This window comes from Oncorhynchus keta, unplaced genomic scaffold, assembly GCF_023373465.1.
Source record: "Oncorhynchus keta strain PuntledgeMale-10-30-2019 unplaced genomic scaffold, Oket_V2 Un_contig_1897_pilon_pilon, whole genome shotgun sequence".
NCBI lineage: Eukaryota > Metazoa > Chordata > Actinopteri > Salmoniformes > Salmonidae > Oncorhynchus > Oncorhynchus keta.
The window spans coordinates 80,001-105,147 of record NW_026281219.1 but is presented as its reverse complement, the minus strand read 5'-3'; the positions used below and the strand labels follow the sequence as shown (position 1 = coordinate 105,147).

At 40.6% G+C, this 25,147-nt stretch overlaps 1 protein-coding gene across 1 annotated transcript in view; it reads left to right on the top strand.

Annotated features, from left to right (window-relative positions):
- Positions 1-25,147, top strand: part of LOC127920331 (unconventional myosin-XV-like) — a gene marked incomplete at its 3' end in the record, with an annotated part of 105,236 nt that overhangs the window by 4,954 nt on the left and 75,135 nt on the right. The window contains exons 3-7 of the mRNA XM_052504249.1: positions 8,493-8,602; positions 15,197-15,271; positions 18,928-19,018; positions 19,105-19,110; positions 24,957-25,068. Of these exons, the coding sequence (XP_052360209.1) occupies positions 8,493-8,602; positions 15,197-15,271; positions 18,928-19,018; positions 19,105-19,110; positions 24,957-25,068 (394 nt within the window). The remainder of the gene's footprint in view (positions 1-8,492; positions 8,603-15,196; positions 15,272-18,927; positions 19,019-19,104; positions 19,111-24,956; positions 25,069-25,147) is intronic.

The following is a 25,147-nucleotide window of genomic DNA, read 5'->3' as shown; positions in this document are numbered from 1 at the left end:
CAGAGGCAGTAGGGGTGTTCTCTTGATCAGAGGCAGTAGGGATGTTCTCTTGATTAGAGGCAGTAGGGATGTTCTCTTGATCAGAGGCAGTAGGGATGTTCTCTTGATCAGAGGCAGTAGGGGTGTTCTCTTGATCAGAGGCAGTAGGGATGTTCTCTTGATCAGAGGCAGTAGGGATGTTCTCTTGATCAGAGGCAGTAGGGGTGTTCTCTTGATCAGAGGCAGTAGGGATGTTCTCTTGATCAGAGGCAGTAGGGATGTTCTCTTGATCAGAGGCAGTAGGGGTGTTCTCTTGATCAGAGGCAGTATGGATGTTCTCTGATCAGAGGCAGTAGGGGTGTTCTCTTGATCAGAGGCAGTAGGGGTGTTCTCTTGATCAGAGGCAGTAGGGGTGTTCTCTTGATCAGAGGCAGTAGGGATGTTCTCTTGATCAGAGACAGTAGGGGTGTTCTCTTGATCAGAGGCAGTAGGGGTGTTCTCTTGATCAGAGGCAGTAGGGTGTTCTCTTGATCAGAGGCAGTAGGGATGTTCTCTTGATCAGAGGCAGTAGGGGTGTTCTCTTGATCAGAGGCAGTAGGGATGTTCTCTTGATCAGAGGCAGTAGGGATGTTCTCTTGATCAGAGGCAGTAGGGGTGTTCTCTTGATCAGAGGCAGTAGGGGTGTTCTCTTGATCAGAGGCAGTAGGGGTGTTCTCTTGATCAGAGGCAGTAGGGGTGTTCTCTTGATCAGAGGCAGTAGGGGTGTTCTCTTGATCAGAGGCAGTAGGGGTGTTCTCTTGATCAGAGGCAGTAGGGATGTTCTCTTGATCAGAGGCAGTAGGGGTGTTCTCTTGATCAGAGGCAGTAGGGATGTTCTCTTGATCAGAGGCAGTAGGGGTGTTCTCTTGATCAGAGGCAGTAGGGATGTTCTCTTGATCAGAGGCAGTAGGGATGTTCTCTTGATCAGAGGCAGTAGGGATGTTCTCTTGATCAGAGGCAGTAGGGGTGTTCTCTTGATCAGAGGCAGTAGGGATGTTCTCTTGATCAGAGGCAGTAGATGTTCTCTTGATCAGAGGCAGTAGGGATGTTCTCTTGATCAGAGGCAGTAGGGATGTTCTCTTGATCAGAGGCAGTAGGGGTGTTCTCTTGATCAGAGGCAGTAGGGGTGTTCTCTTGATCAGAGGCAGTAGGGTGTTCTCTTGATCAGAGGCAGTAGGGATGTTCTCTTGATCAGAGGCAGTAGGGTGTTCTCTTGATCAGAGGCAGTAGGGATGTTCTCTTGATCAGAGGCAGTAGGATGTTCTCTTGATCAGAGGCAGTAGGGATGTTCTCTTGATCAGAGGCAGTAGGGGTGTTCTCTTGATCAGAGGCAGTAGGGGTGTTCTCTTGATCAGAGGCAGTAGGGGTGTTCTCTTGATTAGAGGCAGTAGGGGATGTTCTCTTGATCAGAGGCAGTAGGGATGTTCTCTTGATCAGAGGCAGTAGGGGTGTTCTCCTGATCAGAGGCAGTAGGGATGACCAGGGATGTTCTCTTGATCAGAGGCAGTAGGGATGACCAGGGATGTTCTCTTGATCAGAGGCAGTAGGAATGACCAGGGATGTTCTCTTGATCAGAGGCAGTAGGGATCACCAGGGATGTTCTCTTGATCAGAGGCAGTAGGGGTGTTCTCTTGATCAGAGGCAGTAGGGGTGTTCTCTTGATCAGAGGCAGTAGTGTTCTCTTGATCAGAGGCAGTAGGGATGTTCTCTTGATCAGAGGCAGAAAGGGTGTTCTCTTGATCAGAGGCAGTAGGGGTGTTCTCTTGATCAGAGGCAGTAGGGGTTCTCTTGATCAGAGGCAGTAGGGGTGTTCCAGGGATCTTGATCAGAGGCAGTAGGGTGTTCTCTTGATCAGAGGCAGTAGGGGTGTTCTCTTGATCAGAGGCAGTAGGGTCCTTGATCAGAGGCAGTAGGGATGTTCTCTTGATCAGAGGCAGTAGGGATGTTCTCTTGATCAGAGGCAGTAGGGGTGTTCTCTTGATCAGAGGCAGTAGGGATGTTCTCTTGATTAGAGGCAGTAGGGATGTTCTCTTGATCAGAGGCAGTAGGGATGTTCTCTTGATCAGAGGCAGTAGGGGTGTTCTCTTGATCAGAGGCAGTAGGGGTGTTCTCCTGATCAGAGGCAGTAGGGATGACCAGGGATGTTCTCTTGATCAGAGGCAGTAGGGATGACCAGGGATGTTCTCTTGATCAGAGGCAGTAGGAATGACCAGGGATGTTCTCTTGATCAGAGGCAGTAGGGATCACCAGGATGTTCTCTTGATCAGAGGCAGTAGGGGTGTTCTCTTGATCAGAGGCAGTAGGGTGTTCTCTTGATCAGAGGCAGTAGGGTGTTCTCTTGATCAGAGGCAGTAGGGATGTTCTCTTGATCAGAGGCAGAAAGGGTGTTCTCTTGATCAGAGGCAGTAGGGGTGTTCTCTTGATCAGAGGCAGTAGAGGCGTTCTCTTGATCAGAGGCAGTAGGGGTGTTCTCTTGATCAGAGGCAGTAGGGATGTTCTCTTGATCAGAGGCAGTAGGGGTGTTCTCTTGATCAGAGGCAGTAGGGTGTTCTCTTGATCAGAGGCAGTAGGGGTGTTCTCTTGATCAGAGGCAGTAGGGGTGTTCTCTTGATCAGAGGCAGTAGGGATGTTCTCTTGATCAGAGGCAGTAGGGGTGTTCTCTTGATCAGAGGCAGTAGGGATGTTCTCTTGATCAGAGGCAGTAGGGATGTTCTCTTGATCAGAGGCATTAGGGTGTTCTCTTGATCAGAGGCAGTAGGGGTGTTCTCTTGATCAGAGGCAGTAGGGGTGTTCTCTTGATCAGAGGCAGTAGGGGTGTTCTCTTGATCAGAGGCAGTAGGGATGTTCTCTTGATCAGAGGCAGTAGGGGTGTTCTCTTGATCAGAGGCAGTAGGGGTGTTCTCTTGATCAGAGGCAGTAGGGGTGTTCTCTTGATCAGAGGCAGTAGGGGTGTTCTCTTGATCAGAGGCAGTAGGGGTGTTCTCTTGATCAGAGGCAGTAGGGATGTTCTCTTGATCAGAGGCAGTAGGGGTGTTCTCTTGATCAGAGGCAGTAGGGATGTTCTCTTGATCAGAGGCAGTAGGGATGTTCTCTTGATCAGAGGCATTAGGGTGTTCTCTTGATCAGAGGCAGTAGGGGTGTTCTCTTGATCAGAGGCAGTAGGGAGTTCTCTTGATCAGAGGCAGTAGGGGTGTTCTCTTGATCAGAGGCAGTAGGGAGTTCTCTTGATCAGAGGCAGTAGGGGTGTTCTCTTGATCAGAGGCAGTAGGGGTGTTCTCTTGATCAGAGGCAGTAGGGGTGTTCTCTTGATCAGAGGCAGTAGGGATGTTCTCTTGATCAGAGGCAGTAGGGATGTTCTCTGATCAGAGGCAGTCCTCTCTTGATCAGAGGCAGTAGGGGACCAGGGGATGTTCTCTTGATCAGAGGCAGTAGGGATGTTCTCTTGATCAGAGGCAGTAGGGATGTTCTCTTGATCAGAGGCAGTAGGGATGTTCTCTTGATCAGAGGCAGTAGGGGTGTTCTCTTGATCAGAGGCAGTGAGTGTTCTCTTGATCAGAGGCAGTAGGGGTGTTCTCTTGATCAGAGGCTGTAGGGATGTTCTCTTGATCAGAGGCAGTAGGGGTGTTCTCTTGATCAGAGGCAGTAGGGATGTTCTCTTGATCAGAGGCAGTAGGGATGTTCTCTTGATCAGAGGCAGTAGGGATGTTCTCTTGATCAGAGGCAGTAGGGGTGTTCTCTTGATCAGAGGCAGTAGGGGTGTTCTCTTGATCAGAGGCAGTAGGGGTGTTCTCTTGATCAGAGGCAGTAGGGGTGTTCTCTTGATTAGAGGCAGTAGGGATGTTCTCTTGATCAGAGGCAGTAGGGATGTTCTCTTGATCAGAGGCAGTAGGGGTGTTCTCCTGATCAGAGGCAGTAGGGATGACCAGGGATGTTCTCTTGATCAGAGGCAGTAGGGATGACCAGGGATGTTCTCTTGATCAGAGGCAGTAGGAATGACCAGGGATGTTCTCTTGATCAGAGGCAGTAGGGATCACCAGGGATGTTCTCTTGATCAGAGGCAGTAGGGTGTTCTCTTGATCAGAGGCAGTAGGGGTGTTCTCTTGATCAGAGGCAGTAGAGTTCTCTTGATCAGAGGCAGTAGGGATGTTCTCTGATCAGAGGCAGAAAGGGAGTTCTCTTGATCAGAGGCAGTAGGGGTGTTCTCTTGATCAGAGGCAGTAGGGGCGTTCTCTTGATCAGAGGCAGTAGGGATGTTCTCTTGATCAGAGGCAGTAGGGATGTTCTCTTGATCAGAGGCAGTAGGGGTGTTCTCTTGATCAGAGGCAGTAGGGATGTTCTCTTGATCAGAGGCAGTAGGGATGTTCTCTTGATCAGAGGCAGTAGGGATGTTCTCTTGATCAGAGGCAGTGAGTGTTCTCTTGATCAGAGGCAGTAGGGATGTTCTCTTGATTAGAGGCAGTAGGGATGTTCTCTTGATCAGAGGCAGTAGGGATGTTCTCTTGATCAGAGGCAGTAGGGGTGTTCTCTTGATCAGAGGCAGTAGGGATGTTCTCTTGATCAGAGGCAGTAGGGATGTTCTCTTGATCAGAGGCAGTAGGGGTGTTCTCTTGATCAGAGGCAGTAGGGATGTTCTCTTGATCAGAGGCAGTAGGATGTTCTCTTGATCAGAGGCAGTAGGGGTGTTCTCTTGATCAGAGGCAGTATGGATGTTCTCTTTTAGATCAGAGGCAGTAGGGTGTTCTCTTGATCAGAGGCAGTAGGGGTGTTCTCTTGATCAGAGGCAGTAGGGTGTTCTCTTGATCAGAGGCAGTAGGATGTTCTCTTGATCAGAGGCAGTAGGGGTGTTCTCTTGATCAGAGGCAGTAGGGGTGTTCTCTTGATCAGAGGCAGTAGGGATGTTCTCTTGATCAGAGGCAGTAGGGGTGTTCTCTTGATCAGAGGCAGTAGGGATGTTCTCTTGATCAGAGGCAGTAGGGATGTTCTCTTGATCAGAGGCAGTAGGGATGTTCTCTTGATCAGAGGCAGTAGGGGTGTTCTCTTGATCAGAGGCAGTAGGGGTGTTCTCTTGATCAGAGGCAGTAGGGATGTTCTCTTGATCAGAGGCAGTAGGGGTGTTCTCTTGATCAGAGGCAGTAGGGGATGTTCTCTTGATCAGAGGCAGTAGGGATGTTCTCTTGATCAGAGGCAGTAGGGGTGTTCTCTTGATCAGAGGCAGTAGGGATGTTCTCTTGATCAGAGGCAGTAGGGATGTTCTCTTGATCAGAGGCAGTAGGGATGTTCTCTTGATCAGAGGCAGTAGGGATGTTCTCTTGATCAGAGGCAGTAGGGGTGTTCTCTTGATCAGAGGCAGTAGGGGTGTTCTCTTGATCAGAGGCAGTAGGGGTGTTCTCTTGATCAGAGGCAGTAGGGGTGTTCTCTTGATGAGGCAGTAGGGGTGTTCTCTTGATCAGAGGCAGTAGGGGTGTTCTCTTGATCAGAGGCAGTAGGGGTGTTCTCTTGATCAGAGGCAGTAGGGATGTTCTCTTGATCAGAGGCAGTAGGGATGTTCTCTTGATCAGAGGCAGTAGGGATGTTCTCTTGATCAGAGGCAGTAGGGGTGTTCCCTTGATCAGAGGCAGTAGGGGTGTTCTCTTGATCAGAGGCAGTAGGGTGTTCTCTTGATCAGAGGCAGTAGGGGGTGTTCTCTTGATCAGAGGCAGTAGGTGTTCTCTTGATCAGAGGCAGTAGGGGTGTTCTCTTGATCAGAGGCAGTAGGGATGTTCTCTTGATCAGAGGCAGTAGGGATGTTCTATTGATCAGAGGCAGTAGGGGTGTTCTCTTGATCAGAGGCAGTAGGGGTGTTCTATTGATCAGAGGCAGTAGGGGTGTTCTCTTGATCAGAGGCAGTAGGGGTGTTCTCTTGATCAGAGGCAGTAGGGATGTTCTCTTGATCAGAGGCAGTAGGGATGTTCTCTTGATCAGAGGCAGTAGGGGTGTTCTCTTGATCAGAGGCAGTAGGGATGTTCTCTGATCAGAGGCAGTAGGGGTGTTCTCTTGATCAGAGGCAGTAGGGATGTTCTCTTGATTAGAGGCAGTAGGGATGTTCTCTTGATCAGAGGCAGTAGGGATGTTCTCTTGATCAGAGGCAGTAGGGTGTTCTCTTGATCAGAGGCAGTAGGGATGTTCTCTTGATCAGAGGCAGTAGGGGTGTTCTCTTGATCAGAGGCAGTAGGGATGTTCTCTTGATCAGAGGCAGTAGGGATGTTCTCTTGATCAGAGGCAGTAGGGTGTTCTCTTGATCAGAGGCAGTAGGGATGTTCTCTGGATCAGAGGCAGTAGGGATGTTCTCTTGATCAGAGGCAGTAGGGATGTTCTCTTGATCAGAGGCAGTAGGGGTGTTCTCTTGATCAGAGGCAGTAGGGATGTTCTCTTGATCAGAGGCAGTAGGGGTGTTCTCTTGATCAGAGGCAGTAGGGATGTTCTCTTGATCAGAGGCAGTAGGGGTGTTTTCTTGATCAGAGGCAGTAGGGGGTGTTCTCTTGATCAGAGGCAGTAGGGATGTTCTCTTGATCAGAGGCAGTAGGGATGTTCTCTTGATCAGAGGCAGTAGGGGTGTTCTCTTGATCAGAGGCAGTAGGGGTGTTCTCTTGATCAGAGGCAGTAGGGGTGTTCTCTTGATCAGAGGCAGTAGGGGTGTTTTCTTGATCAGAGGCAGTAGGGGTGTTCTCTTGATCAGAGGCAGTAGGGGTGTTCTCTTGATCAGAGGCAGTAGGGATGTTCTCTTGATCAGAGGCAGTAGGGGTGTTCTCTTGATCAGAGGCAGTAGGGGTGTTCTCTTGATCAGAGGCAGTAGGGGTGTTCTCTTGATCAGAGGCAGTAGGGGTGTTTTCTTGATCAGAGGCAGTAGGGGTGTTTTCTTGATCAGAGGCAGTAGGGGTGTTCTCTTGATCAGAGGCAGTAGGGGTGTTCTCTTGATCAGAGGCAGTAGGGGTGTTTTCTTGATCAGAGGCAGTAGGGGTGTTTTCTTGATCAGAGGCAGTAGGGGTGTTTTCTTGATCAGAGGCAGTAGGGGTGTTTTTACTGTGTGTGTAACGTCTTTCGACCTGTCTCAGACATACACCACTGTTCAAAAGTTTGGGGTCACTTAGAAATGTCCCTGTTTTAGAAAGAAAATCACATTTTTAGTCCATTAAAATAACATCAAATTGATCAGAAATACAGTGTAGACATTGTTTATGTTGTAAATGACTTTTGTAGCTGGAAACAGCTGATTTTTTAATGGAATATCTACATAGGCATACAGAGGCCCATTATCAGTAACCATCACTCCTGTGTTCCAATGGCACGTTGTGTTAGCTAATCGAAGTTCATCATTTTATAAAGGCTAGTTGATCATTAGAAAACCCTTTTGCGATTATGTTAGCACAGCTGAAAACTGTTGTCCTGATTAAAGAAGCAATGGCCTTCTGTAGACTAATTGAGTATCTGGAGCATCAGCATTTGTGGGTTCGATTACAGGCTCAAAATGGCCAGAAACAAAGACCTTTCTTCTGAAACTCGTCAGTCTATTCTTGTTCTGTGAAATTAAGGCTATTCCATGTGAGAAAGAAACTGAAGATCTCGTACAACGCTGTGTACTACTCCCTTCACAGAACAGATCAACCTGGCCCTGACCAGAATAGAAAGAGGAGTGGGAGGCCCCGGTGCACAACTGAGCAAGAGGACAAGTACATTAGAGTGTCTCGTTTGAGAAACAGACGCCTCACAAGTCCTCAGCTGGCAGCTTCATTAAATAGTACCCGCAAAACACTAGTCTCAACGTCAACAGTGAAGAGGCGACTCTGGGATGCTGGCCTTCTAAGGCAGAGTTCCTCTGTCCAGTCCAGGATCTCAGCCACAAGAAAAGTGAACATGTACCTCTCTGTCTCTAGACATATATAGGTAGTGTCCTGGTCAACATGTATCTCTCTGTCTCTAGACATATATAGGTAGTATCCTGGTCAACATGTACCTCTCTGTCTCTAGACATATATAGGTAGTATCCTGGTCAACATGTACCTCTCTGTCTCTAGACATATATAGGTAGTATCCTGGTCAACATGTATCTCTCTGTCTCTAGACATATATAGGTAGTATCCTGGTCAACATGTATCTCTCTGTCTCTAGACATATATAGGTAGTATCCTGGTCAACATGTATCTCTCTGTCTCTAGACATATATAGGTAGTATCCTGGTCAACATGTACCTCTCTGTCTCTAGACATATATAGGTAGTATCCTGGTCAACATGTACCTCTCTGTCTCTAGACATATATAGGTAGTATCCTGGTCAACATGTACCTCTCTGTCTCTAGACATATATAGGTAGTATCCTGGTCAACATGTATCTCTCTGTCTCTAGACATATATAGGTAGTATCCTGGTCAACATGTACCTCTCTGTCTCTAGACATATATAGGTAGTATCCTGGTCAACATGTACCTCTCTGTCTCTAGACATATATAGGTAGTATCCTGGTCTCGGTGAACCCCTATAGGATGTTCAACATGTACGGAACTGACATGGTGCTGAAGCACAAGGGAACCGCTCTGGGAGAGAACCCTCCGTAAGAACACTTCCTGTTCCTGTGTTTTTGTGATGCGTGTCTGTTTGTTAGAAGTGTATTATGTGTGTGTGTGTTTTGTGTCTATGTGTGTATGTGTTAATGCATTGTGGCGTGTGTGTGTGTTGTTGGTGTATTGTGTGTATTAGTGGTGTGTTATTGGTGTGTTATTGGTGTATTGTGTGTATTAGTGGTGTGTTATTGGTGTATTGTGTGTATTAGTGGTGTGTTATTGGTGTATTGTGTGTATTAGTGGTGTGTTATTGGTGTATTGTGTCTGTTATTGGTGTGTTGTGTGTATTAGTGGTGTGTTATTGGTGTATTGTGTGTATTAGTGGTGTGTTATTGGTGTATTGTGTGTATTAGTGGTGTGTTATTGGTGTATTGTGTCTATTATTGGTGTATTGTGTGTATTAGTGGTGTGTTATTGGTGTATTGTGTGTATTATTGGTGTATTGTGTGTTATTGGTGTGTTATTGGTGTATTGTGTGTAATTGGTGTATTGTGTCTGTTATTGGTGTATTATTGGTGTATTGTGTGTTATTGGTGTGTTATTGGTGTATTGTGTGTATTATTTGGGTATTGTGTTTGTTATTAGTGTGTTATTGGTGTATTGTGTGTATTATGTGTGTATTGTGTGTTATTGGTGTGTTATTGGTGTGTTATTGGTGTATTGTGTGTGTTATTGGTGTATTATTGGTGTATTGTGTGTGTTATTGGTGTATTATTTGTGTATTGTGTTTGTTATTGGTGTGTTATTGGTGTATTGTGTGTGTTATTGGTGTATTATTGGTGTTATTGGTGTATAATTGTTGTGTTATTGGTGTATTGTGTGTGTTATTGGTGTATTGTGTGTTATTGATGTGTTATTGGTGTATTGTGTGTGTTATTGGTGTATTGTGTGTTATTGATGTGTTATTGGTGTATTGTGTGTGTTATTGGTGTATAATTGTTGTGTTATTGGTGTATTGTGTGTGTTATTGGTGTAATTGTGTGTATTTGTGTGTTATTGGTGTGTTATTGGTGTATTGTGTGTGTTATTGGTGTGTTATTGGTGTATTGTGTGTGTTATTAGTGTGTTATTGGTGTATTGTGTGTGTTATTGGTGTATTGTGTGTTATTGGTGTATTATTGGTGTATTGTGTGTTATTGGTGTATTATTGGTGTATTGTGTGTGTTATTAGTGTGTTATTGGTGTATTGTGTGTGTTATTAGTGTGTTATTGGTGTATTGTGTGTGTTATTGGTGTATTATTGGTGTATTGTGTGTTATTGGTGTATTATTGGTGTATTGTGTGTGTTATTGGTGTATTATTGGTGTATTGTGTGTGTTATTGGTGTGTTATTGGTGTATTGTGTGTGTTATTGGTGTATTATTGGTGTATTGTGTGTTATTGGTGTGTTATTGGTGTATTGTGTGTTATTGGTATATTGTGTGTTATTGGTGTATTGTGTGTTATTGGTGTATTGTGTGTTATTGGTGTATTGTGTGTTATTGGTGTATTGTGTGTTATTGGTGTGTTATTGGTGTATTGTGTGTATTATTGGTGTATTGTGTGTTATTGGTGTATTGTGTATTATTGGTGTATTGTGTGTATTATTGGTGTATTGTGTGTTATTGGTGTATTGTGTGTTATTGGTGTATTGTGTGTTATGGGTGGATTGTGTATTATTGGTGTATTGTGTGTTATTGGTGTACTGTGTGTATTATTGGTGTATTGTGTGTTAATGGTGTTATTGGTGTATTGTGTGTATTATTGGTGTATTGTGTGTGTTATTGGTGTATTATTGGTGTATTGTGTGTGTTATTGGTGTGTTATTGGTGTATTGTGTGTGTTATTGGTGTATTATTGGTGTATTGTGTGTTATTGGTGTGTTATTGGTGTATTGTGTGTTATTGGAATATTGTGTGTTATTGGTGTATTGTGTGTTATTGGTGTATTGTGTGTTATTGGTGTATTGTGTGTTATTGGTGTATTGTGTGTTATTGGTGTGTTATTGGTGTATTGTGTGTATTATTGGTGTATTGTGTGTTATTGGTGTATTGTGTATTATTGGTGTATTGTGTGTATTATTGGTGTATTGTGTGTTATTGGTGTATTGTGTGTTATTGGTGTATTGTGTGTTATGGGTGGATTGTGTATTATTGGTGTATTGTGTGTTATTGGTGTACTGTGTGTATTATTGGTGTATTGTGTGTTATTGGTGTATTGTGTGTATTATTGGTGTATTGTGTGTGTTATTGGTGTTATTGGTGTATTGTGTGTATTATTGGTGTATTGTGTGTATTATTGGTGTATTGTGTGTATTATTGGTGTATTGTGTGTATTATTGGTGTATTGTGTGTATTATTGGTGTATTGTGTGTTATTGGTGTATTGTGTGTGTTATTGGTGTACTGTGTGTATTATTGTTGTACTGTGTGTATTATTGGTGTATGGTGTGTTATTGGTGTATTGTGTGTATTATTGGTGTGTTATTGGTGTATTGTGTGTGTTATTGGTGTTATTGGTGTATTGTGTGTTATTGGTGTATTGTGTGTTATTGGTGTATTGTGTGTTATTGGTGTGTTATTGGTGTATTATTGGTTTATTGTGTGTGTTATTGGTGTATTGTGTGTTATTGTGTATTGTGTGTTTGTGTGTGTTATTGGTGTATTGTGTGTTATTGGTGTATTGTGTGTTATTGGTGTATTGTGTGTTATTGGTGTGTTATTGGTGTATTATTGGTGTATTGTGTGTATTATTGGTGTATTGTGTGTTATTGGTGTATTGTGTGTTATTGGTGTATTGTGTGTATTATTGGTGTATTGTGTGTATTATTGGTGTATTGTGTGTATTATTGGTGTATTGTGTGTTATTGGTGTATTGTGTATTATTGGTGTATTGTGTGTGTTATTGGTGTACTGTGTGTATTATTGGTGTATTGTGTGTATTATTGGTGTATTGTGTGTATTATTGGTGTATGGTGTGTTATTGGTGTATTGTGTGTGTTATTGGTGTTATTGGTGTACTGTGTGTATTATTGGTGTATTGTTTGTATTATTGGTGTATTGTGTGTATTATTGGTGTATTGTGTGTTATTGGTGTATTGTGTGTTATTGGTGTATTGTGTGTTATTGGTGTATTGTGTGTGTTATTGGTGTATTGTGTATTATTGGTGTATTGTGTGTGTTATTGGTGTACTGTGTGTATTATTGGTGTATTGTGTATTATTGGTGTATTGTGTGTATTATTGGTGTATTGCGTATTATTGGTGTATTGTGTGTGTTATTGGTGTACTGTGTGTATTATTGGTGTATTGTGTGTATTATTGGTGTATTGTGTGTATTATTGATGTATTGTGTGTTATTGGTGTACTGTGTGTGTTATTGGTGTATTGTGTGTATTATTGGTGTATTGTGTGTATTATTGGTGTATTGTGTGTTATTGGTGTATTGTGTGTGTTATTGGTGTTATTGGTGTATTGTGTGTATTATTGGTGTATTGTGTGTATTATTGGTGTATTGTGTGTATTATTGGTGTATTGTGTGTTATTGGTGTATTGTGTGTGTTATTGGTGTATGGTGTGTTATTGGTGTATTGTGTTTTATTGGTGTATTGTGTGTATTATTGGTGTATTGTGTGGTGTATTGTGTGTGTGTTTATTGGTGTATTGTGTGTTATTGGTGTATTGTGTGTTATTGGTGTATTGTGTGTATTATTGTGTTTATTGTGTGTGTGTTATTATTGGTGTATTGGTGTATTATTGGTGTATTGTGTGTTATTGGTGTATTGTGTAATATTGGTGTATTGTGTGTGTTATTGGTGTATTGTGTGTTATTGGTGTGTTATTGGTGTATTGTGTGTATTATTGTGTATTGGGTGTATTATTGGTGTATTGTGTGTGTTATTGGTGTATTGTGTGTGTTATTGGTGTATTGTGTGTATTGTGTTATTGGTGTATTGTGTGTTATTGGTGTACTGTGTGTTATTGGTGTATTGTGTGTTTATTGGTGTATTGTGTGTGTATTATTGGTGTATTGTGTGTATTATTGGTGTATTGTGTGTATTATTGGTGTATTGTGTGTATTATTGGTGTATTGTGTATTGGTGTACTGTGTGTTATTGGTGTATTGTGTGTTATTGTTGGTGGATTGGTGTGTTATTGGTGTATTGTGTGTGTTATTGGTGTGTTATTGGTGTGTTATTGGTGTATTGTGTGTATTATTGGTGTATTGGTGTATTGTGTGTTATTGGTGTATTGTGTGTGTTATTGTGTGTATTGTGTTATTGGTGTATTGTGTGTGTTATTGGTGTATGTGTGTGTTATTGGTGTATTGTGTTTTATTGGTGTATTGTGTGTATTATTGTTATTGTGTATTGTGTGTATTATTGGTGTATTGTGTGTTATTGGTGTTATTGTGTGTGTTATTGGTGTATTGTGTGTTATTGGTGTATTGTGTGTTTATTGGTGTATTGTGTGTATTATTGGTGTATTGTGTTGTGTGTATTGGTGTATTGTGTGTTATTGGTGTATTGTGTTATTGGTGTATTGTGTGTCTAATTGTGTGTTATGTATTGTGTGTTATTGGTGTTATTGGTGTATTGTGTGTATTATTGGTGTGGTGTATTGTGTGTGTTATTGGTGTATTGTGTGTATTATTGGTGTATTGTGTGTTATTATTGGTGTATTGTGTGTATTATTGGTGTATTGTGTGTTATTGGTGTATTGTGTGTTATTGGTGTATTGTGTGTTATTGGTGTATTGGTGTGTTGTTGTTTTGGTGTGTGTGCCCCCCATTGTGTGTATTATTGGTGTATTGTGTATTATTGTATTATTGTGTATTTGTGTGTTATTGGTGTATTGTTGTGTATTATTGGTGTATTGTGTGTTATTGGTGTATTATTGTATTGTTTGGTGTATGGTGTGTTATTGGTGTATTGGTGTATTGGTGTACTGTGTGTATTATTGGTGGATTGGTGTGTTATTGGTGTATTGTGTGTGTTATTGGTGTAATTGGTGTGTGTGTTATTGGTGTATTATTGGTGTATTGTGTGTGTTTATTGGTGTATTGTGTGTATTATTGGTGTATTGTGTGTATTATTGGTGTATTGTGTGTATTATTGGTGTATTGTGTATATTATTGGTGTATTGTGTATTATTGGTGTATTGTGTGTGTTATTGGTGTTATTGGTGTATTGTGTGTTATTGGTGTATTGTGTGTATTATTGGTGTATTGTGTGTATTATTGGTGTATTGTGTGTATTATTGGTGTACTGTGTGTATTATTGGTGTATTGTGTGTATTATTGGTGTATTGTGTGTATTATTGGTGTATTGTGTGTATTATTGGTGTATTGTGTGTATTATTGGTGTATTGTGTGTTATTGGTGTACTGTGTGTTATTGGTGTATTGTGTGTTATTGGTGTATTGTGTGTGTTATTGGTGTACTGTGTGTATTATTGGTGTATAGTGTGTATTATTGGTGTATAATGTGTATTATTGGTGTATTGTGTGTATTATTGATGTACTGTGTGTTATTGGTGTATTATTGGTGTATTGTGTGTATTATTGGTGTACTGTGTGTTATTTGCGTATTATTGGTGTATTGTGTGTTATTGGTGTATTGTGTGTATTATTGGTGTACTGTGTGTTATTGGTGTATTGGTGTGTTATTATTGTGTGTATTATTGGTGTACTGTGTGTTATTGGTGTATTATTGGTGTATTGTGTGTTATTGGTGTATTGTGTGTATTATTGGTGTATTGTGTGTATTATTGGTATTGTGTATTATTGGTGTATTGTGTGTTTATTGGTGTATTGTGTGTATTATTGGTGTATTGTGTGTATTATTGGTGTATTGTGTATTATTGGTGTATTGTGTGTATTATTGGTGTATTGTGTATTATTGGTGTGTTATTGGTGTACTGTGTGTATTATTGGTGTATTGTGTGTTATTGGTGTGGTGTTATTGGTGTATTGTGTGTTATTGGTGTGTTATTGGTGTATTGTGTATTATTGGTGTATTATGTGTATTATTGGTGTATTGTGTGTGTTATTGGTGTATTGTGTGTTTATTGTGTGTTATTGGTGTGTGTTATTGGTGTATTGTGTGTTATTGGTGTATTGTGTGTATTATTGGTGTACTTAGTGTGTATTATTGGTGTATTGTGTGTATTATTGGTGTATTGTGTGTATTATTGGTGTATTGTGTGTTATTGTGTGTTATTGGTGTATTGTGTTTGATTGGTGTATGTGTGTATTATTGGTGTATTGTGTGTGTTATTGGTGTATTGTGTGTTATTGTGTATTGTGTATTATTGGTGTATTGTGTGTGTTATTGGTGTATTGTGTGTTATTGGTGTGTTATTGGTGTATTGTGTGTATTATTTGTGTATTGTGGTGTTATTGTATTGTGTGTTGGTGTATTGTGTGTATTATTGGTGTACTGTGTGTATTATTGGTGTATTGTGTGTATTATTGGTGTATTGTGTGTATTATTTGTGTATTGTGTGTATTATTGGTGTATTGTGTGTATTATTGGTGTATTGTGTGCTAAATGATGTGTTATTCATGCTAATGTTTTATCTCTGTGTCCATTCTGTGGTCCTCCTCAGACACCTGTTTGCCATAGCAAACGTCTCCTACACCAACATGATGGATGCCAAACAGAACCAGGTTATTATAATCAGGTAACTTCCCAACTGCTTCCTCCTGATACGCTCTAGCCCAGCGTTTCCTAAACTTTGTCCTGGGGACCCAGATGGGAAGACACCTGCTGTCTGGGACACTCTAGCTGTGTCCTGACGACCCCCCATCTGGGACACTCTAGCTGTGTTCTGACGACCCCGCCTGCCCCCCCCCATCTGGGACACTCTAGCTGTGTTCTGACGACCTGCCCCCCCCCATCTGGGACACTCTAGCTGTGTTCTGACGACCTGCCCCCCATCTGGGACACTCTAGCTGTGTTCTGATACCCCCCATCTGGGACACTCTAGCTGTGTTCTGACGGGACCTGCCCCCCCCCCATCTGGGACACTCTAGCTGTGTTCTGACGACCCCCCCATCTGGGACACTCTAGCTGTGTTCTGACGACCCCCCCCCCCATCTGGGACACTCTAGCTGTGTTCTGACGACCCCCCATCTGCCCCCATCTGGGACACTCTAGCTGTGTTCTGACGACCCCCCCCCCATCTGGGACACTCTAGCTGTGTTCTGACGACCCCCCCCATCTGGGACACTCTAGCTGCTGTGTCCTGACGACCCCCCCCCATCTGGGACACTCTAGCTGTGTTCTGACGACCTGCCCCCCATCTGGGACACTCTAGCTGTGTTCTGACGACCCCCCCATCTGGGACACTCTAGCTGTGTTCTGACGACCTGCCCCCCATCTGGGACACTCTAGCTGTGTTCTGACGACCTGCCCCCATCTGGGACACTCTAGCTGTGTTCTGACGACCCCCCCCCCCATGCCCCCATCTGGGATATATGTGTTTGACGATATCTGGGACACTCTAGCTGTGTTCTGACGACCTGCCCCCCATCTGGGACACTCTAGCTGTGTTCTGACGACCTGCCCCCCCCCCCCCATCTGGGACACTCTAGCTGTGTTCTGACGACCTGCCCCCCCCCCATCTGGGACACTCTAGCTGTGTTCTGACGGAGACATCTGTAAGGAAAGACCAGCCATGTCTGGGCCGGTATCATATCATGTCTCAGAGGGAGTGTGAAGTTGGCCCAGTGAGCACATTCCAGCGTTACGTTTCAGCTCTCCGTCTCTGGTTAACTGAAAACCTCCCCGTTACCGTCACCCTACACCGAGCACACAGGTCTACTCTGAACTGGATCATAATGATGGTGTTTAGTGGTAAAGCTGTTGGAGGGAAGGAAAGGCTTGTACCATCACCCTACACCGAGCACACAGGTCTACTCTGAACTGGATCATAATGATGGTGTTTAGTGGTAAAGCTGTTGGAGGGAAGGAAAGGCTTGTACCATCACCCTACACCGAGCACACAGGTCTACTCTGAACTGGATCATAATGATGGTGTTTAGTGGTAAAGCTGTTGGAGGGAAGGAAAGGCTTGTACCGTCACCCTACACCGAGCACACAGGTCTACTCTGAACTGGATCATAATGATGGTGTTTAGTGGTAAAGCTGTTGGAGGGAAGGAAAGGCTTGTACCATCACCCTACACCGAGCACACAGGTCTACTCTGGACTGGATCATAATGATGGTGTTTAGTGGTAAAGCTGTTGGAGGGAAGGAAAGGCTTGTACCATCACCCTACACCGAGCACACAGGTCTACTCTGAACTGGATCATAATGATGGTGTTTAGTGGTAAAGCTGTTGGAGGGAAGGAAAGGCTTGTACCATCACCCTACACCGAGCACACAGGTCTACTCTGGACTGGATCATAATGATGGTGTTTAGTGGTAAAGCTGTTGGAGGGAAGGAAAGGCTTGTACCATCACCCTACACCGAGAACACAGGTCTACTCTGAACTGGATCATAATGATGGTGTTTAGTGGTAAAGCTGTTGGAGGGAAGGGAAGGCTTGTACCATCACCCTACACCGAGAACACAGGTCTACTCTGAACTGGATCATAATGATGGTGTTTAGTGGTAAAGCTGTTGGAGGGAAGGAAAGGCTTGTACCATCACCCTACACCGAGCACACAGGTCTACTCTGGACTGGATCATAATGATGGTGTTTAGTGGTAAAGCTGTTGGAGGGAAGGAAAGGCTTGTACCATCACCCTACACCGAGTACACAGGTCTACTCTGGACTGGATCATAATGATGGTGTTTAGTGGTAAAGCTGTTGGAGGGAAGGGAAGGCTTGTACCGTCACCCTACACCGAGAACACAGGTCTACTCTGAACTGGATCATAATGATGGTGTTTAGTGGTAAAGCTGTTGGAGGAGGGAAGGAAAGGCTTGTATTTTGGCACTTACACCGAGCACACAGGTCTATTCTGACTGGATCATAATGATGGTGTTTAGTGGTAGATGTTGGAGGAAGGAAAGGCCCTGTATCCATCACCCAAATAAAATGAGAACAGACAGGTTTACTCTGAACTGGATCCCAGAGGTGTTTAGTGGTCAAAGCTGTTGGAGGGAAAGAAGGAAACCATAAAGGGTCTTGTACCAAAACACTAAAATTAGCACCCTACACCTGTGGTCTACTCTGAACTGGATCATAATGATGGTGTTTAGGGTAAAGCTGTTGGAGGTTAGGAAGGCTTGAGACCAGGGTTGGTCATTTGGAAGTCTGAAATAATTTTGATAGATACAGGAAGTTTCTGAGACCTGAGGGTATTTTTCCAGATGAGCCCTGCAGAAACAAATCCCAACACATTTAAAACAAAACAGACAGGTTTATCTGAACGAGAAGGACCAGAATAAATCTCAGACAATCTGTAACTTGTTCTATAAAAGGGCCCCAAAACACTAAAATTAGCATTACAACTCTGGTGGAGTTCTAGGGGCCATCAGTGTTATAAACCTTGAGACCAGGGTTGGTCATTCTAGAACCATCACCGAAATAAACCTGATAGATACAATGGAAGTTTCTGCCTGATGATTTGTAATAAACCTAAGAGGAATGCAATGGTGAGTTCATACAACCATCCCACTTTAATACAAAACACAATGGTGAGTTCTAGAACCATCACCAGTAATAAACCTAAGGGAACAATGGTGAGTTCTAGAACCATCACCGGTAATAAACCTAAGGGAACAATGGTGAGTTCTAGAACCATCACCAGTAATAAACCTAAGGGAACAATGGTGAGTTCTAGAACCATCACCGGTAATAAACCTAAGGGAACAATGGAGAGTTCTAGAACCATCACCGGTAATAAACCTAAGGGAACAATGGTGAGTTCTAGAACCATCACCGGTAATAAACCTAAGGGAACAATGGTGAGTTCTAGAACCATCACCGGTAATAAACCTAAGGGAACAATGGTGAGTTCTAGAACCATCACCGGTAATAAACCTAAGGGAACAATGGTGAGTTCTAGAACCATCACCGGCAATAAACCTAAGGGCACAGTGGAAAACAGCATCTAGGGGTTTAAGTATAGTGCTGCGTGCATATAGATAATATCCCCAGAATCTAAAATAGACATAAAAGTGTCCTGGACAATGTCCTTCCTATTAACAAAAGTCAGACATGCTTTGTTTCTGTAAAAGAAACCAACCTTGACCAACTTCTTCACGGAAAAAAAGCATGCGTCTTGTTTAGTTTGTACTCAGCACTAACTTCAGCTCCAGTAGTGACCTGTGTGTTGGTGCTGTGTTAGTGTTTATATTGACATTAAGTTCTGTGTGTGTTTCAGTGGGGAGAGTGGATCAGGGAAGACTGAGGCCACTAAACTGCTGCTGCGTTACCTAGCAGCAATACACCACAAACACAACATTACACAACAGGTAAACACACACACACTCTCACACACACTTCTGTATCCTAACCTTGTCTTCCTGTGTCTGACTCCCTGTGTCTCTGTGCTGCTCAGATTAAGGTAGTTGGTTTCTGCATGCCTCTCTGTCTGTCAGTGTTCAGTAAAGCTTGGTTTGTGTCTCAATTACCATACTATCATATTCCATTCTATTACCGTACTATCATTCCATTCTATTACCATACTATCATTCCATTCTATTACCATACTATCATTCCATTCTATTACCATACTATCATTCCATTCTATTACCATACTATCATTCCATTCTATTACCATACTATCATTCCATTCTATTACCATACTATCATTCCATTCTATTACCATACTATTATATTCCATTCTATTACCACTATACTATCATATCATTCCATTCTATTACCATACTATCATTCCATTCTATTACCATACTATCATTCCATTCTATTACCATACTATCATTCCATTCTATTACCATACTATCATTCCATTATATTACCATACTATCATATTCCATTCTATTACCATACTATCATTCCATTCTATTACCATACTATCATTCCATTCTATTACCATACTATCATATTCCATTCTATTACCATACTATCATTCCATTCTATTACCATACTATCATATTCCCTTCTATTACCATACTATCATTCCATTCTATTACCATACTATCATTCCATTCTATTACCATACTATCATTCCATTCTATTACCATACTATCATTCCATTCTATTACCATACTATCATTCCATTCTATTACCATACTATCATTCCATTCTATTACCATACTATCATTCCATTCTATTACCATACTATCATTCCATTCTATTACCATACTATCATTCCATTCTATTACCATACTATCATTCCATTCTATTACCATACTATCATTCCATTCTATTACCATACTATCATTCCATTCTATTACCATACTATCATTCCATTCTATTACCATACTATCATTCCATTCTATTACCATACTATCATTCCATTCTATTACCATACTATCATTCCATTCTATTACCATACTATCATATTCCATTCTATTACCATACTATCATTCCATTCTATTACCATACTATCATTCCATTCTATTACCATACTATCATTCCATTCTATTACCATACTATCATTCCATTCTATTACCATACTATCATTCCATTCTATTACCATACTATTATATTCCATTCTATTACCATACTATCATTCCATTCTATTACCATACTATCATTCCATTCTATTACCATACTATCATTCCATTCTATTACCATACTATCATATTCCATTCTATTACCATACTATCATTCCATTCTATTACCATACTATCATTCCATTCTATTACCATACTATCATTCCATTCTATTACCATACTATCATTCCATTCTATTACCATACTATCATTCCATTCTATTACCATACTATCATTCCATTCTATTACCATACTATCATTCCATTCTATTACCATACTATCATTCCATTCTATTACCATACTATCATTCCATTCTATTACCATACTATCATTCCATTCTATTACCATACTATCATATTCCATTCTATTACCATACTATCATTCCATTATATTACCATACTATCATTCCATTCTATTACTATACTATCATTCCATTCTATTACCATACTATCATTCCATTATATTACCATACTATCATTCCATTCTATTACCATACTATCATTCCATTCTATTACCATACTATCATTCCATTCTATTACCATACTATCATTCCATTCTATTACCATACTATCATATTCCCTTCTATTACCATACTATCATTCCATTCTATTACCATACTATCATTCCATTCTATTACCATACTATCATATTCCATTCTATTACCATACTATCATTCCATTCTATTACCATACTATCATTCCATTCTATTACCATACTATCATTCCATTCTATTACCATACTATCATTCCATTCTATTACCATACTATCATTCCATTCTATTACCATACTATCATATTCCCTTCTATTACCATACTATCATTCCATTCTATTACCATAATATCATTCCATTCTATTACCATACTATCATTCCATTCTATTACCGTACTATCATTCCATTCTATTACCATACTAACATTCCATTCTATTACCATACTATCATTCCATTCTATTACCATACTATCATTCCATTATATTACCATACTATCATTCCATTCTATTACCATACTATCATATTCCCTTCTATTACCATACTATCATTCCATTATATTACCATACTATCATTCCATTATATTACCATACTATCATATTCCATTCTATTACCATACTATCATATTCCATTATATTACCATACTATCATTCCATTATATTACCATACTATCATTCCATTCTATTACCATACTATCATATTCCATTCTATTACCATACTATCATTCCATTATATTACCATACTATCATATTCCATTCTATTACCATACTATCATATTCCATTATATTACCATACTATCATTCCATTATATTACCATACTATCATTCCATTCTATTACCATACTATCATATTCCATTCTATTACCATACTATCATTCCATTATATTACCATACTATCATATTCCATTCTATTACCATACTATCATATTCCATTCTATTACCATACTATCATTCCATTCTATTACCATACTATCATTCCATTCTATTACCATACTATCATTCCATTCTATTACCATACTATCATTCCATTCTATTACCATACTATCATTCCATTCTATTACCATACTATCATTCCATTCTATTACCATACTATCATTCCATTCTATTACCATACTATCATTCCATTCTATTACCATACTATCATTCCATTCTATTACCATACTATCATTCCATTCTATTACCGTACTATCATTCCATTCTATTACCATACTATCATATTCCCTTCTATTACCATACTATCATATTCCATTATATTACCATACTATCATTCCATTCTATTACCATACTATCATTCCATTCTATTACCATACTATCATTCCATTCTATTACCGTACTATCATATTCCCTTCTATTACCATACTATCATTCCATTCTATTACCATACTATCATTCCATTCTATTACCATACTATCATATTCCATTATATTACCATACTATCATTCCATTCTATTACCATACTATCATTCCATTCTATTACCATACTATCATTCCATTCTATTACCGTACTATCATATTCCCTTCTATTACCATACTATCATTCCATTCTATTACCATACTATCATTCCATTCTATTACCGTACTATCATATTCCCTTCTATTACCATACTATCATTCCATTCTATTACCATACTATCATTCCATTCTGTTACCATACTATCATTCCATTCTATTACCATACTATCATATTCCATTCTATTACCATACTATCATATTCCATTCTATTACCATACTATCATTCCATTCTATTACCATACTATCATTCCATTCTATTACCATACTATCATTCCATTCTATTACCATACTATCATATTCCATTCTATTACCATACTATCATATTCCATTCTATTACCATACTATCATTCCATTCTATTACCATACTATCATTCCATTCTATTACCATACTATCATTCCATTCTATTACCATACTATCATTCCATTCTATTACCGTACTATCATTCCATTCTATTACCATACTATCATATTCCATTATATTACCATACTTTCATTCCATTCTATTACCATACTATCATTCCATTCTATTACCATACTATCATTCCATTCTATTACCATACTATCATTCCATTCTATTACCGTACTATCATTCCATTATATTACCATACTATCATATTCCATTCTATTACCATACTATCATATTCCATTCTATTACCATACTATCATATTCCATTCTATTACCATACTATCATTCCATTCTATTACCATACTATCATTCCATTCTATTACCATACTATCATTCCATTCTATTACCATACTATCATTCCATTCTATTACCATACTATCATATTCCATTCTATTACCGTACTATCATTCCATTCTATTACCATACTATCATTCCATTCTATTACCATACTATCATTCCATTCTATTACCATACTATCATTCCATACTATTACCATACTATCATTCCATTCTATTACCATACTATCATTCCATTCTATTACCATACTATCATTCTATTATATTACCATACTATCATATTCCATTATATTACCGTACTATCATTCCATTATATTACCATACTATCATTCCATTCTATTACCATACTGTCATTCCATTCTATTACCGTACTATCATTCCATTCTATTACCATACTATCATTCCATTATATTACCATACTATCATTCCATTCTATTACCATACTATCATTCCATTCTATTACCATACTATCATTCCATTCTATTACCATACTATCATTCTATTATATTACCATACTATCATATTCCATTATATTACCGTACTATCATTCCATTCTATTACTATACTATCATATACTGTGTCTCTGTTCTGACTGTGTCTCTGTTTACTGTTGTGACTGTTCTGATTGTCTCTGCGCTCTGCTGTTGTGACTGTTCTGACTGTGTCTCTGTTTACTGTTGTGACTGTTCTGATTGTCTCTGCGCTCTGCTGTTGTGACTGTTCTGACTGTGTCTCTGTTTACTGTTGTGACTGTTCTGACTGTGTCTCTGTTTACTGTTGTGACTGTTCTGCTGTGTTCTGTAGAGTAGCTAGCTGTCTGCATGTTCTGCCTGCTGTGTTCTGTAGAGTAGCTAGCTGTCTACATGTTCTACCTGCTGTGTTCTGTAGAGTAGCTAGCTGTCTGCATGTTCTACCTGCTGTGTTCTGTAGAGTAGCTAGCTGTCTACATGTTCTACCTGCTGTGTTCTGTAGAGTAGCTAGCTGTCTACATGTTCTACCTGCTGTGTTCTATAGAGTAGCTAGCTACACTGTCTACATGTTCTACCTGCTGTGTTCTGTAGAGTAGCTAGCTGTCTACATGTTCTACCTGCTGTGTTCTGTAGAGTAGCTAGCTGTCTACATGTTCTACCTGCTGTGTTCTGTAGAGTAGCTAGCTGTCTACATGTTCTACCTGCTGTGTGCTGTAGAGTAGCTAGCTACACTGTCTGCATGTTCTACCTGCTGTGTTCTGTAGAGTAGCTAGCTGTCTACATGTTCTACCTGCTGTGTTCTGTAGAGTAGCTAGCTACACTGTCTACATGTTCTACCTGCTGTGTTCTGTAGATTAGCTAGCTACACTGTCTACATGTTCTACCTGCTGTGTTCTGTAGATTAGCTAGCTACACTGTCTACATGTTCTACCTGCTGTGTTCTGTAGAGTAGCTAGCTACACTGTCTACATGTTCTACCTGCTGTGTTCTGTAGATTAGCTAGCTACACTGTCTACATGTTCTACCTGCTGTGTTCTGTAGAGTAGCTAGCTATACTGTCTACATGTTCTACCTGCTGTGTTCTGTAGAGTAGCTAGCTGTCTACATGTTCTACCTGCTGTGTTCTGTAGAGTAGCTAGCTGTCTACATGTTCTACCTGCTGTGTTCTGTAGAGTAGCTAGCTGTCTACATGTTCTACCTGCTGTGTTCTGTAGAGTAGCTAGCTGTCTACATGTTCTACCTGCTGTGTTCTGTAGAGTAGCTAGCTGTCTACATGTTCTACCTGCTGTGTTCTGTAGATTAGCTAGCTACACTGTCTACATGTTCTACCTGCTGTGTTCTGTAGAGTAGCTAGCTACACTGTCTGCATGTTCTACCTGCTGTGTTCTGTAGATTAGCTAGCTACACTGTCTGCATGTTCTACCTGCTGTGTTCTGTAGATTAGCTAGCTACACTGTCTGCATGTTCTACCTGCTGTGTTCTGTAGAGTAGCTAGCTACACTGGACTTGTTCTACATGATGATATTTTCATTCTGATGTTTTATCTCTGAATACGTTGCCAGATTCTTGAGGCAGCCCCTCTTCTAGAATCCTTTGGAAATGCTAAAACAGTTCGCAACGACAACTCCAGTCCTCGGGTCTATCTGGAGGAGTCTATCCTCGAAATATGTGGAGATCTATCTGGAGGAGTGAGTATGATCTGGTATATATAGATCTATCTGGATCAGTGAGTATGATCTGGTATATATAGATC